The 13,812-nt window shown below is 47.5% G+C and overlaps 1 protein-coding gene across 1 annotated transcript; it reads right to left on the minus strand.

Moving 5' to 3' along the window:
* Positions 1–1,600: 1,600 nt before the first annotated feature.
* Positions 1,601–6,156, minus strand: LOC123424632 (putative kinase-like protein TMKL1). Its single transcript, XM_045108267.1, has one exon. The coding sequence runs from the start codon at positions 4,017–4,019 to the stop codon at positions 1,995–1,997; it is 2,025 nt and encodes a 674-aa protein (XP_044964202.1). The 5' UTR covers positions 4,020–6,156; the 3' UTR covers positions 1,601–1,994.
* Positions 6,157–13,812: the final 7,656 nt, after the last annotated feature.

A 13,812-nucleotide genomic window follows, 5' to 3' on the forward strand; every position in this document is an offset into this window, starting at 1 on the left:
GCCCGGAGGACGGGAAGGGGAAGCGGAGGGGGGAGGGGGCATGCCAATCTCCAATGTCAACGTCACGCAGTAATGTAGGAGCGGTAGTGGTGGTGGAGGTGGAGCACGGTCAGTTATGGGAATTTGCTAAGTGCACACATAGATGTATTAGGTAAATGCTGGATGTTGGATTAGGATTTGTGGGACTAATTGTGTGATGCTGATTGCTTCGTGTATTTTGTTGTACTAATTGCTGGGTGCACGTAAGAAAGTTTTTGTTTGCTTGTTTAATAGTAGTATAGAAGCTTGCGATCACGTCTGTAGGTACTGGTGATAAATACATGGTACTGAGCTCCGTTCAACTATTTTAGATTACTCTAGAAACCACTCCCATTACAATCAGCCTTACCCCGCGTTCGCCAAAAACTGTGCATATAAATATTTGCACATAGATTAAGGAAAACCTTCATACATATTTAATGCCTACGAATAGCAGACTTATGTGTATATATAAGCATTGAAAAAAGAAGATTAAATAAAAGCTAAATTAACTATCGGTTGATAATTAATGCATGCAATAATTAAGGATATACATGCAGCCAATAGCACGAGCACAAGTTGTTACATTAGTCACTTAGGCTGGTCACAATGAAGAGGAACTTAGCAGTAACATCACACACTCCAATACAACTTTGCTTATGTGGCACGTATTTAGTGAAGAGAGAGGTGCTTGTGGTAACTAGCTAAGTTACCGGAACATCACACACTTTAAGAAACAATGAGTCTATAGCCTAATAAATGCATTGTTGCATGACACTACATACATGTTACTCCCCATTATGGAGGTAGGAACATAGTCTAGGAAAGCGTGTAGGTTCCTACCTTATGTTACTCTCCATTGTGACCAGCCTTATTAATACCGATTAAATTAAAGGCTAAACGCATAGAAAGTGTAGATGCACATTCTATATAGGAAAAATTATAGTACTAGATGCACAGTTGTTTACGGAAGAAGGGAGTAGGGGCTAATTATGGGGGGAAAATCATTCTCCGAATCTAATACTGTCGGTCAGTGCAGTGATCTGGCGGGCAATTGGTCAAATGCACGAACATAACCATGCCTCGTCATCTAGGAAGCACCGATACGGGTACAACGGTATGTGCTACGATAATTTCTAAAAATAGTAATAACGCGATACTGCAAGCATACATAAGTAATCATAAAATGACATGTATAGAAACTAACATAATAAAATGTATGAGATGAAATTAAAATACCGCTTCACTGGTTGCCTAATTGCTTTCATGATTCATTGTTTTTCATTTTTAAAACCTCATTATCATCAAGGGGTAACACGGTCATAGACTGTCCCAATTTATTTTGAACTGTAATACCTATTAACATGATTACATAAAATCAATAAATCTTTTAAAGTTAAGAATTTGAGATTGTCAAATGACAAACATATATAAAGAGCAATCTTGGATTTCAGGAGTGAGCCAAATAATGAAGGGGGTACTGCTCTTCTTTCAATGTTTTAAAAGTTTTTTCATGATAACAATATAAAAAGCACAATCTTCATTGAGCTCTTTATTTTTATAACGATAAATATATGGACTCTCACCTATAAACATGACGATAATTAAAATCAACAAGAAACACACATCAATAATACTCAAATGATAATGAAAAAAAGCTAAAAATGTCATGATTTATAGTTGTATCTTTTTTTATTTTAAATTAAAAAAGACGATACTTCAAGATATCCGTATCAGTGAAATACTGAACGGTGATACGTAGATTTTTTAAGTATCGGTGCTTTGTAGCTCGTCATTTCTCTCTCTAATTAATTATGAGTTGTACTCTCCTACTACACATCTTGAAGTAGGAACACCTAGGATTCCTGACTGATCCATCAAAGCAGAAAGAAACCCATCAATGTTGTCGGAACGGGGATCGACCAGCATGCATCATGGACAATTCACTGGGCATCGTAAAAGCTATAGCTATACAGCTACGCGGCGGTCGTCGGCGTGCCGGCCTCGCTCCTCGTCTCGGCGGGGCTGTACAGCGCCGACCGGCTGGCCTTGGGCCGGCTCTCCTCCAGCTGCCGCGCCACCTCCGCCATGCTCGGCCTCGCCGCCGCCACCGGCGCGCAGCAGCCCATCGCCAGCTTCAGCGCCTGCACGAGGCCCTCCTCCGCCGGGCTCCGCACGCCCTTCGCCACCTCCGGGTCGAACACCTCCGCGGCCGTCTCCTCCAGCACCGCCGCCTTCACCAGCGACGGCAGGTCGTCGCCCCCGTTCGCCGCCGGGGAGGGCTTCCTGCCCATCAGCAGCTCCAGCAGCAGTATCCCGAACGCGTACACGTCGGTCCGTGGAGCGCACCGCTTCATCGCCAGCAGCTCCGGCGCGCAGTACCCGTCCGACTTCGCCGCCGACAGCACGGCCTCCGCCGCCGACGGCACCAGCAGCCTGCCCACCACCGCGTATTCGGTCACCCTCGGCACGAAGTATTCGTCCACCAGCACGTTCGACGACCGCACGTTGCCGTGCACCACCGGCGCGTCCCCGTGCCGGCTCTCGTGCAGGTACGCCAGCGCGCGCGCCGCGCCCAACGCGATCTTGTGCCGCCGCGGCCATGTCAGTGCCGGCCTGCTCTCGAGGCCGCCGCCGTGGAGGAGGTCATGGAGCGTCCGGTGAGGGAAGTAGTCGTACACGAGCAGCTTCTCGCCGCGCCGGCCCTGGTAGAAGGCCCGGAGCGGCACCAGGTTCTCGTGCCGCGCGCGCCCGATGCGCCGCACGGCCGGCCCGCACGACGCCGCGTCCTTGCAGCTCCCCTCGCGCAGCAGCCGGAGCTCGATGCTGCCGCCGGCGTCCGCCAGCTTCGCCTTGTACACCGTGCAGTAGCTCGCCTTCTCCACCACCTGCCCCGTCGCGTTCAGCACCTCCTCCAGCGTGAGGTGCTCCCCGCCCTGGAACACCACCAGCTTCCCCTCGCCGCCTTCCTCGGTCTCCACCCCCTCCTCCGCCGCTCGCCTCACCCTGTTCCGCCTCCACCTCCCCTGCGCCCAGCCGATGCACACCGACGCAAGCACGACGCCGCCGGCCATCAGCCCGATGACCATCCCCGCGACGCTGCCGGAGCTGAGGCCCGAAGGGGACACGCACGGCTGCTGCAACGGCGGGCCGCACAGCGCAGGGCTGTTTCCGAGGAACGATTCGGCGGTGAAGCTCGAGGCCGCGAAGCCCGGAGGCAGCTGGCCGGAGAAGTTGTTGTACGAAAGGTTGAGCATCTGGAGGCCTCTCATAGCGGCGAGTGACTCCGGTATGGGTCCCTCGAGGCGGTTGCCGCCGAGGTCGAGGCGCCGGAGGCCACGGAAGTCCGTGAGGAACGCCGGGAAGTCGCCGGAGAAGCGGTTGGCGCCGAGGTCAAGAACCCGGAGACCGTCACACGTATCATTCGGCCCCGCCGGCACGGGAATCGCCCCCGTGAGAGCGTTGCCGTGGAGGCGGAGCCCTGCGAGGCGGTCGCAGAGGTTCCATATAGAGGGCGGGAGCGCGCCGGAGAGGGCGTTGCCGGCGAGGTCGAGGTCGGACAGCGCGGGCGCGTTGCCGAGCTCGAGCGGGATTTCCCCGGAGAGCGAGTTGGCGGCGAGGTAGACGGACTGGAGGGCCGGGAAGGCGCCGAGCTCCGGCGGGAGGCGGCCGGCGAGCGCGGCGGCGGGGAGGCGGATGGAGGTTAGAAGCAGGGAGGCGTCTGTCGCGAGCGAGAGGTTGGCCCGCGCGCCGGGGGCGTCGCAGCGGAGCGGTCGGCCCGCGGGCGTGGACCAGCGGAGGCCCCGCCAGAGGCAGAGCGGCGTGGAGGCGTTCCAGGTGGCTAGCTGCGCGTTGCCGGCGGCGGCATTGCCCTGCAGCGCCGGCTTCAGCTTGTCGACGACGAGCGCGACGTCTCCCGCGGCCCCGGCGACGGACAGCGGGGTGCAGAGCAGGAAGAAGCCGGCGACGAGGAGGTACGAGTAGCTTGGTAGCGCGCGCATCTTGTGTGGAGCACTGTGCAGGGGGGGTCTATGGCTTGGCTAGCTGAATCTGAATGGAGCTGGAGTGGGCAAGTGAAGTGAAGTAGAGCAAGAAAGAAAGAAGAAAGCGAGGCAGGGCAGCTTGGTCGGTCGTCTCGTCTCAGTCTCGTCTCGTCCTTGTGAATGTTCTCTCTTTAGACGGCTAGCTTTCCACGCACACCACGCCAGCGGCTGCTAGTGGCGACGCGAGCGGGCCTGCTGCATGCTGCATGCTGACTGACGCGCGCACAATTTCTTTCATTTTGATTTTCGAGGATGGGAACGGAGGCGTTCACGACACACTTTGGTCGTCCTTGGGGAGAAGGTCAGCACGCAGCATTGCAGTGGCAGAGGGCGTGGGCGGCAGGCAGCCACTACGCACTCTACAGTTGCGCTCGTCGTGCGTGTGAAACGTCCAAGGAGCAGTACGAGCATCACACCGGGCTCACGTGTGGTGGTGGTGGTACGATGGATTGCTAATTGGGACGAGGCATGCATGAGTGGCTTCCGACATGAGCATGGGAGCATGTGATCCAGCAGCTACGTTGCCGAGAGTCAAGTGTGCACGCACGCACGCACGCACGCACGCCAACTTAAGCAAGTGAGTAATTTACTTGTACCGAGGTCTATCTATGTTCTTGCTCTTGTCCATTAGTCAAACACAAATCGTCCATGGTAAGATTCCCGTGTCGACTGCATGAGTGCACGGTGCTTTCACTCCGTTGTCCTGCTTGCCAATTAATTGCGTCGGTGTGAAAAAGGGAAAAAAACTGATCGTACAAATGCCGAAACACTTCAGATCACAGTGCAACGCAGTTTCTAGATTTCTAGACACGTTTTAGCGTTACAAACATTCATATATACATCCTCTGTTTCTAAATATAAGTTCTTTTAAAATTTCATTAAGTAACTACACAAAACAAAACGAGCGAATCTATGTTTTAAATTATGTCAATACATCTGCATACAGTCTTCTAATGTAACCTCTCAAAAAAATTATATTTAGAAACGAAAATAAAAATATAAACAATTTTAAGAGCAACTACGATAGTGGGCTTATAGCCCTTACATGACACTTTTGCCTATGTGAAGAAAATAGATGTCAAGAAGTAAATGAAGTGAGCTCTTGCAAGAGGCTAACTATATATACATTCCTAGACAACTACAATTAATGTGAAGAAAGAGCTAAAAAAGAAGATGGAAAAAGTACCACATTGTTATATGAGTGCATATAAATGATGACTATACATGGCATGACCATGCTCTAAGAGCAACTCTAATTGAACGATCCATTTCGTTCGCCAGTGTTAGTTTGGGTCGTTGCAGAAAGAAAAATTGGCCAACGCGTCGACTCATGCGGACGCCCGTTCATTTTTGTCCGTCTGCGACCCATTTCAGGCCCAAATTTGGACGACATTTGCATCGCCGCGGACACGAAGCAGACACGCTCGTCGCCCGCCCTTCTTTTTCCCTGGCCCGTCAGTTGGTGGCACGTACGCTATCATCTTCCTCGTTTGCCTCCAAACCAACCGTCCGCCCTCGGCTGCCCCACGCCTCCCACCATTGCCGCCCGCTTTCGCTGTCGCCATGGACTCCTTTCGGCAGCCTCGTCTCCCGCAACCGCCGCCAGGCTCCTCTCTGGCCGGTGTCTTCCACAACGTCCGCAAGGTGTTCGACGCTTTGCCCAAGATACAAATGGACTCAGATGGTGAGTATTTTTTTCTACAATGTTCTTTTGGACTCGGATGATTCTTCATGTGCAGATTCGTCCATGACCACGTAAGTATGAAGCGACCTCATTTCAAGGGCTCCATGCCAGGGCACACGCCGGCACTGAATCGCAACCGAGAAAGTGGTCATTTCCTACTCTTGAAAGACTATTTCGAGACTCCAAATCCGCTCTTCAAACATCACTTGTTCCGTCCCCGTTTTTGGATGGCTAGACATGTTTTCAACCGTATTCTAGAGGGGGTGGTTGAGTACAATAACTATTTCAAGTGCAAGACGGATGCCCTTGGAAAGATTGGCTTCTCCTCTTATCGGAAATGCACTGCAGCCATTGGGATGCTTGCATAAGATGTTGATACGTTCAAAATGCATCACTATTTTGTATTATAATTTGTCTCTATTCATTGATATATTTCACTTTATGATGGTGTACTTATAGTGTTTTGGCTTATTTTACACAGTTTCCAACTTTCCGGTGCCGAAACAGCAGACGCATGATTAAGCGGAGAAAATAGCACGAAGAGTTGCAATATAAGAACATCTCCAATTGAGCTGAAATTTTAAGGGGAGAAGTTTCCGAACGGATCCCGAAGACAGGCCAAAGAAGGGCCGGAGGGGGGCCACAGGTCATCCAGGCTACCTGCTGGCGCCCTCCCCCCCTAGGCCACATCAGGAGGCCGCCTGGGTGATGGGCCCCGCCTCCGGTGCTCTCCTTTGGCCTATATGTCCCTCTTGACCTAAAAGTTCGAGAGACAGAAGAGTTTTCGCGATTTCGCCGGGGATAACTCCTCCCGGAAGGGGAGATCATCCCCATCGTCATCACCATCGTCACGAGCATCATCGAGATCATCATCACTATCATCACAAACACCAACACCATTTCCACCTTCATCCCATCTACTTCACCATTGCAATCGGAGTTGTACCTTGCACTATTCATCCCCTCTACTCTATCGGTGTTGATTACTCTTTTGTGGTGGATGCTATTGAGTTTTGTTGGAGGATTATTGTTATGACCAGATTGTTAATCATATTTTCATCACCTCTGATCATGATCTCTTTTATGTATTGTGAGTAGTTCCATTAGTTATTGAGGACATGGGAAAAGTCTAGATGCTAGTAGTCATATGATTATGAAGTAATATGTGTTGATTGATATTTAAGTTATGGTGTTATTCTTCTAGTGGTGTTATGTGAACGTCAACTACATAACACTTCGCCTTTTTAAGGACCTAGGGGAATGCATCATGTATAAAGAATGCTTATGGTGGGTTACCGGAGTGGCAGAAACCTGAACCCCAGTTTGCATACTTTTGCATGAGGGAGTATTGGATCCTAAAGCTTATTGATATGGTTTCTCTCTTGTATTTGTGGATGCTTTTAAGAGGGATTAATCATAAGAGTGCACTTGTCTTAGCCTAGACGGTGCACATGTTAAGATTCACCCCCATAACACTTGTCAATACAAAACATAGTAGTAGACAAAGTATGGCGAAAGCACTTGACTATCTCCCATGTGTGTCCTCAGGAACGCCTTAGTCTTTATAAGTTCAGTCCATCGGCTTATACTTTGTGTTTAAAAGGATTGGGCCACTTGCTGCACCTCAGCACGATTTACTTTACTTGCATTTATTTCCTCGTTGCTTATACTAGAAAACCCATAAAAAGTTACCTTCGAGTACTTCCAGTTATTCCTTGCTCAAGATCACTTGTCAATACCTTCTGCTCCTCGTTGGGTTCGACACTCTTACTTATCAAAAAGGCTACGATAGATCCCCTACACTTGTGGGTCATCAGGTCTCATTGATGAGTATGTCCGGATGAGTAAGTCCACATGTCTTGAGTCCATGTATAGGTTCTGTAGGGCTGTCCTAGACGTGTTTGGGCCGGAGTACATGAGAGAACCAACAGCTACCGATATAGCATGGTTGTTGTCGATGAATGCTAGTAGGGGGGTTCCCAGGGATGCTTGGTAGCATAGAATGTATGCATTCGAAGTGGAAGAAATGTCCTTCTGCTTGGCAAGGGCGGTATAAGGTGTTGGAAATATGCCCTAGAGGCAATAATAAATTAGTTATTATTATATTTCTTAGTTCATGATAATCGTTTATTATCCATGCTATAATTTTATTGATTGGAAACACAATACTTGTGTGGATACATAGACAAAACACTGTCCCTAGTGAACCTCTAGTTGACTAGCTCGTTGATCAAAGATGGTCAAGGTTTCCTGGCCATAGGCAAGTGTTGTCACTTGATAACGGGATCACATCATTAGGAGAATCATGTGATGGACTAGACCCAAACTAATAGACGTAGCATGTTGATCGTGTCATTTTGTTGCTACTGTTTTCTGCGTGTCAAGTATTTATTCCTATGACCATGAGATCATATAACTCACTGACACCGGAGGAATGCTTTGTGTGTATCAAACGTCGCAACGTAACTGGGTGACTATAAAGATGCTCTACAGGTGTCTCCGAAGGTGTTAGTTGAGTTAGTATGGATCAAGACTGGGATTTGTCACTCCGTGTGAACGGAGAGGTATCTCGGGGCCCACTCGGTAATACAACATCACACACAAGCCTTGCAAGCAATGTAACTTAGTGTAAGTTGCGGGATCTAGTATTACGGAACGAGTAAAGAGACTTGCCGGTAAACGAGATTGAAATAGGTATACGGATACTGACGATCGAATCTCGGGCAAGTAACATACCGAAGGACAAAGGGAATGACATACGGGATTATATGAATCCTTGGCACTGAGGTTCAAACGATAAGATCTTCGTAGAATATGTAGGATCCAATATGGGCATCCAGGTCCCGCTATTGGATATTGACCGAGGAGTCTCTCGGGTCATGTCTACATAGTTCTCGAACCCGCAGGGTCTGCACACTTAAGGTTCGACGTTGTTTTATGCGTATTTGAGTTATATGGTTGGTTACCGAATGTTGTTCGGAGTCCCGGATGAGATCACGGACATTACGAGGGTTTCCGGAATAGTCCACAAAGGAAGATTGATATATAGGATGACCTCATTTGATTACCGGAAGGTTTTCGTAGTTACCGGGAATGCACCGGGAATGACGAATGGGTTCCGGGAGTTCACCGGGGAGGGCAACCCACCCCGGGGAAGCCCATAGGCCTTGAGGGTGGCACACCAGCCCTTAGTGGGCTGGTGGGACAGCCCAAAAGGGCTCTATGCGCCAAGAAGAGAAAATCAAGAGAGAAAAGAAAAAAAAAGGAGGAGGTGGGAAGGAAGGGGGACTCCCTCCCACCAAACTAAGTCCAACTCGGTTTGGGGGGGGGAGTCCTCCCCCCTTGGACTCGGCCGACCCCCTTGGGGCTCCTTGAGCCCCAAGGCAAGGTCCCCCCTCTCCCACGTATATATACGGAGGTTTTAGGGCTGATTTGAGACGACTTTTCCACGGCAGCCCGACCACATACCTCCACGGTTTTTCCTCTAGATCGCGTTTCTGCGGAGCTCGGGCGGAGCCCTGCTGAGACAAGGTCATCACCAACCTCCGGAGCGCCGTCACGCTGCCGGAGAACTCTTCTACCTCTCCGTCTCTCTTGCTGGATCAAGAAGGCCGAGATCATCGTCGAGTTGTACGTGTGCTGAACGCGGAGGTGCCGTCCGTTCGGTACTAGATCGTGGGACTGATCGCGGGATTGTTCGCGGGGTGGATCGAGGGACGTGAGGACGTTCCACTACATCAACCGCGTTCACTAACGCTTCTGCTGTACGATCTACAAGGGTACGTAGATCACTCATCCCCTCTCGTAGATGGACATCACCATGATAGGTTTTCGTGCGCGTAGGAAATTTTTTGTTTCCCATGCGACGTTCCCCAACAGTGGCATCATGAGCTAGGTTCATGCGTAGATGTCTTCTCGAGTATAACACAAAAGTTTTTGTGGGCGGTGATGTGCGTTTTGCTGCCCTCCTTAGTCTTTTCTTGATTCCGCGGTATTGTTGGATTGAAGCGGCTTGGACCGACATTACTCGTACGCTTACGATAGAGTGGTTTCATCGTTACGAGTAACTCCGTTGCTCAAAGATGACTGGCAAGTGTTGGTTTCTCCAACTTTAGTTGAATCGGATTTGACCGAGGAGGTCCTTGGATGAGGTTAAATAGCAACTCATATATCTCCGTTGTGGTGTTTGCGTAAGTAAGATGCGATCCTACTAGATACCCATGGTCACCACGTAAAACTTGCAACAACAAAATTAGAGGACGTCTAACTTGTTTTTGCAGGGTATGCTTGTGATGTGATATGGCCAATGATGTGATGTGATACATTGGATGTATGAGATGATCATGTTGTAATAGAAATATCGACTTGCACGTCGATGGTACGGCAACCGGCAGGAGCCATAGGGTTGTCTTTATACTAACGTGTGTGCTTGCAGATGCGTTTACTATTTTGCTAGGATGTAGCTTTAGTAGTAATGGCATGAGTAGCACGACAACCCCGAGGGCAACACGTTGATGAAGATCATGGTGTGACGCCGGTGACAAGAAGATCGTGCCGGTGCTTTGGTGATGGAGATCAAGAAGCACGTGATGATGGCCATATCATGTCACTTATGAATTGCATGTGATGTTAATCCTTTTATGCACCTTATTTTGCTTAGAACGACGGTAGCATTATGAGGTGATCTCTCACTAAAATTTCAAGACGAAATTGTGTTCTCCCCGACTGTGCACCGTTGCTACAGTTCGTCGTTTCGAGACACCACGTGATGATCGGGTGTGATAGACTCAACGTTCACATACAACGGGTGCAAAACAGTTGCGCACGCGGAACACTCGGGTTAAGCTTGACGAGCCTAGCATTTGCAGACATGGCCTCGGAACACATGAGACCGAAAGGTCGAGCATGAATCGTATAGTTGATATGATTAGATAGAGATGCTTACCACTGAAACTATTCTCGACTCACGTGATGATCGGACTTGAGATAGTGGATTTGGATCATGTACCACTCAAATGACTAGAGAGATGTACTTTTTGAGTGGGAGTTCTTAAGTAATATGATTAATTGAACTAATTGTCATGAACATAGTCTAATGGTCTTTGTGAATTACGATGTAGCTTGCGCTATAGCTCTACTGTTTTTATATGTTCCTAGAGAAAATTTAGTTGAAAATTGATAGTAGCAAACTTTGTAGACTGAGTCTGTAAAACCGAGGATTGTCCTCGTTGCTACGCAGAAGGCTTATGTCCTTAATGCACCACTCGGTGTGCTGCACCTCGAGCGTCGTCTGTGGATGCTATGAACATCCGACATACACGTTTCTGATGACTACACGATAGTTCAGTGCAAAATACTTAATGGCTTAGAAGCAAGGCGCCGAAAACGTTGTAAAACGTCACGGAACATAAGTGATGTTCTAAAGAGATGAAATTGTGATTTCATGCTTGTGCCCTTGTTAAGAGGTACGAGACCTCCAACAAGATTCTTTGTCCCCAAAGTAAAGGAGAAAAGTTCAATCGTTGAGCGTGTGCTCAGATTGTCTGAGTACGACAATCACTTGAATCAAGTGGGAGTTAATCTTCCAGATGAGATAGTGATGGTTCTCCAAAGTCACTGCCACCAAGCTGTGAGAGCTTCGTGATGAACTATAACATATCAAGGATAGATACAATGATCCTTGAGCGATTCGCGATGTTTGACACTGCGAAAGTAGAAATCAAGAAGGAGCGTCAATAGTTGATGGTTGGTAAAACCAGTAAGTTTCAAGAAAGGCAAGGGCTAGAAGGGATACTTCGTGAAACGGCAAAATAGTTGCTGCACCGATGAAGAGACCCAAGATTAAACCCAAACCCGAGACTAAGTGCTTCTGTAATGAGGGGAACAGTCACTAAGGCGGAGCAACTCTAGATACTTGGTAGATAAGAAGGCTGGCAAAAGTCGAAAGAAGTGTATTTGATATACATGATGTTGATGTGTACTTTACTAGTACTCCTAGTAGCTATAGGGTATTGGATACCGGTTCGGTTGCTAAGTGATTAGTAACACGAAATGAAAGCTACGGCATAAACGGAGACTAGCTAAAGGCGAGGTGACGATACGTGTTGGAAGTGTTTCCAAGGTTGATATGATCAAACGTCGCACGCTCCCTCTACCATCGGGATTGGTGTTAAACCTAAATAATTGTTATTTGGTGCTTGCGTTAAGCATGAACATGATTGGATCATGTTTATTGCAATACGATTATTCATTTAAGGAGAATAATGGTTACTCTATTTTCTTAAATATTCACCTTCAATGGTTTATTGAATCTCGATCGTAGTGTTACACATGTTCATGATATTGGTGCCAAAAGATACGAGTTAATGATGATAGTACCACTTACTTGTGGCACTACCGCTTGAGTCATGTTAGTATAAATTGCATGAAGAGGCTCCATACTGATGGATCTTTGTACTCACCTGATTTCGAATCACTAGTGACATGCAAATCATACCACATGAGCAAGGCCTTGTTTTCATTGAGATGAAATAAGATAGTAACTTGTTGGAAGTGATACATTTTGATGTATGCAGTCCAATGGGAGCTGAGGCACGTAGTGGATATCATTATGTTCTTACTTCACTGACGATTTGAGTAGATACAGGAGTATTTACTTAATGAATCACAAGTCTGAAATGTTGAAAAGTTCAATTCCGTTTCAGAGTGAAGTTCGTCGTAACAAGAGGATAAACTGTCTACGATATGATCATGGAAATGAATATCTGAGTTACGAGTTTTGGTATTTAGTTACGACAATGTGGAAATTGTTTCGCAGTTCATGCCACCTGGAACATCATAGTGTGATGATGTGTCTGAACGTCATAGCCACGCACTATTTGGTATGGTGCATACTATGATGTCTCTTATCGAATTACCACTATCGTTTATGGGTTATGCATTAGAGACAACCGCACTCACTTTAAATAGGGCACCGCGTATTTCCGTTGAGATGACACAGTATAGACTGAGGTTTAGAGAAATCTAAACTGTCGTTTCTTGAAAGTTTGGGGCTTCGACACTTATGTGAAAAAGTTTCAGTCTGATAAGCTCGAACCCAAAGCGGATAAATGCATCTTCATAGGATATCCAAAACAGTTGGGTACATCTCCTATCTCAGATCCGAAAGCAAAGTGTTTGTTTCTAGAAACGGATCCTTTCTCGAGGAAAGGTTTCTCTCGAAAGAATTGAGTGGGAGGGTAGTAGAACTTGATGAGGTTATTGAACCATCACTTCAACCAGTGTGTAGCAGGGCGCAGGAAGTTGTTCCTGTGGCGCCTACACCAATTGAAGTGGAAGCTGATGATGGTGATCATCAAGCATCGAATCAAGTTACTACAAGCCTCGTAGGTTGACAAGGTCGCATACTACTACAGAGTGGTACGGTAACCCTGTCTTGGAGGTCATGTTGTTGAGCAACAGTGAACCTACGAGTTATGAAGAAAGCGATGGTGGGCCCAGATTCCGACAAATGGCTGGAAGCCATGAAATCCGAGAGAGGATCCATGTATGAAAACAAAGTGTAGACTTTGAAAGAACTACTTGATGGTCATAAGACTATTGAGTAAAGATGGATCTTTAAAAGAAGACAAACGATGATGGTGATAAGTCACTATTAAGAAAAGCTCGACTTGTCGCAAAGATGTTTTCGACAAGATCAAACAGTTGACTATGATGAGACTTTATCACTCGTAGCGATGCTAAAGGTCTGTTAGAATTATGTTAGTTGTTGATGCATTATTTATGAAATATTGCACGTAGGATGTCAAAACATTGTTTTCTCGACGGTTTCCTTGAGCAAACATTGTATGTGATACAATCAGAAGGTTTTGTCGATCCTAAAGATACTAGCAAGTATGCAAGCTCCAGTGATCCTTCAATGGACTGGTGCAAGCATCTCGGAGTTGGAATATACACTTTGATGAGATGATCAAAGATTTTGGGTTTGTACAAGGTTTATGAGAAACTTGTATTTCCAAAGAAGTGAGTGGGAGCACTATATAATTTCTGATAAGTATATGTGGTTGA

Source organism: Hordeum vulgare, chromosome 2H (genome assembly GCF_904849725.1).
Source record: "Hordeum vulgare subsp. vulgare chromosome 2H, MorexV3_pseudomolecules_assembly, whole genome shotgun sequence".
Classification (NCBI taxonomy): Eukaryota; Viridiplantae; Streptophyta; class Magnoliopsida; order Poales; family Poaceae; genus Hordeum; species Hordeum vulgare.

Excerpts from the sequence above, each read along its gene's own strand:
- LOC123424632 (XM_045108267.1), bottom strand. The coding sequence starts at position 4,019 with ATGCGCGCGCTACCAAGCTACTCGTACCTCCTCGTCGCCGGCTTCTTC.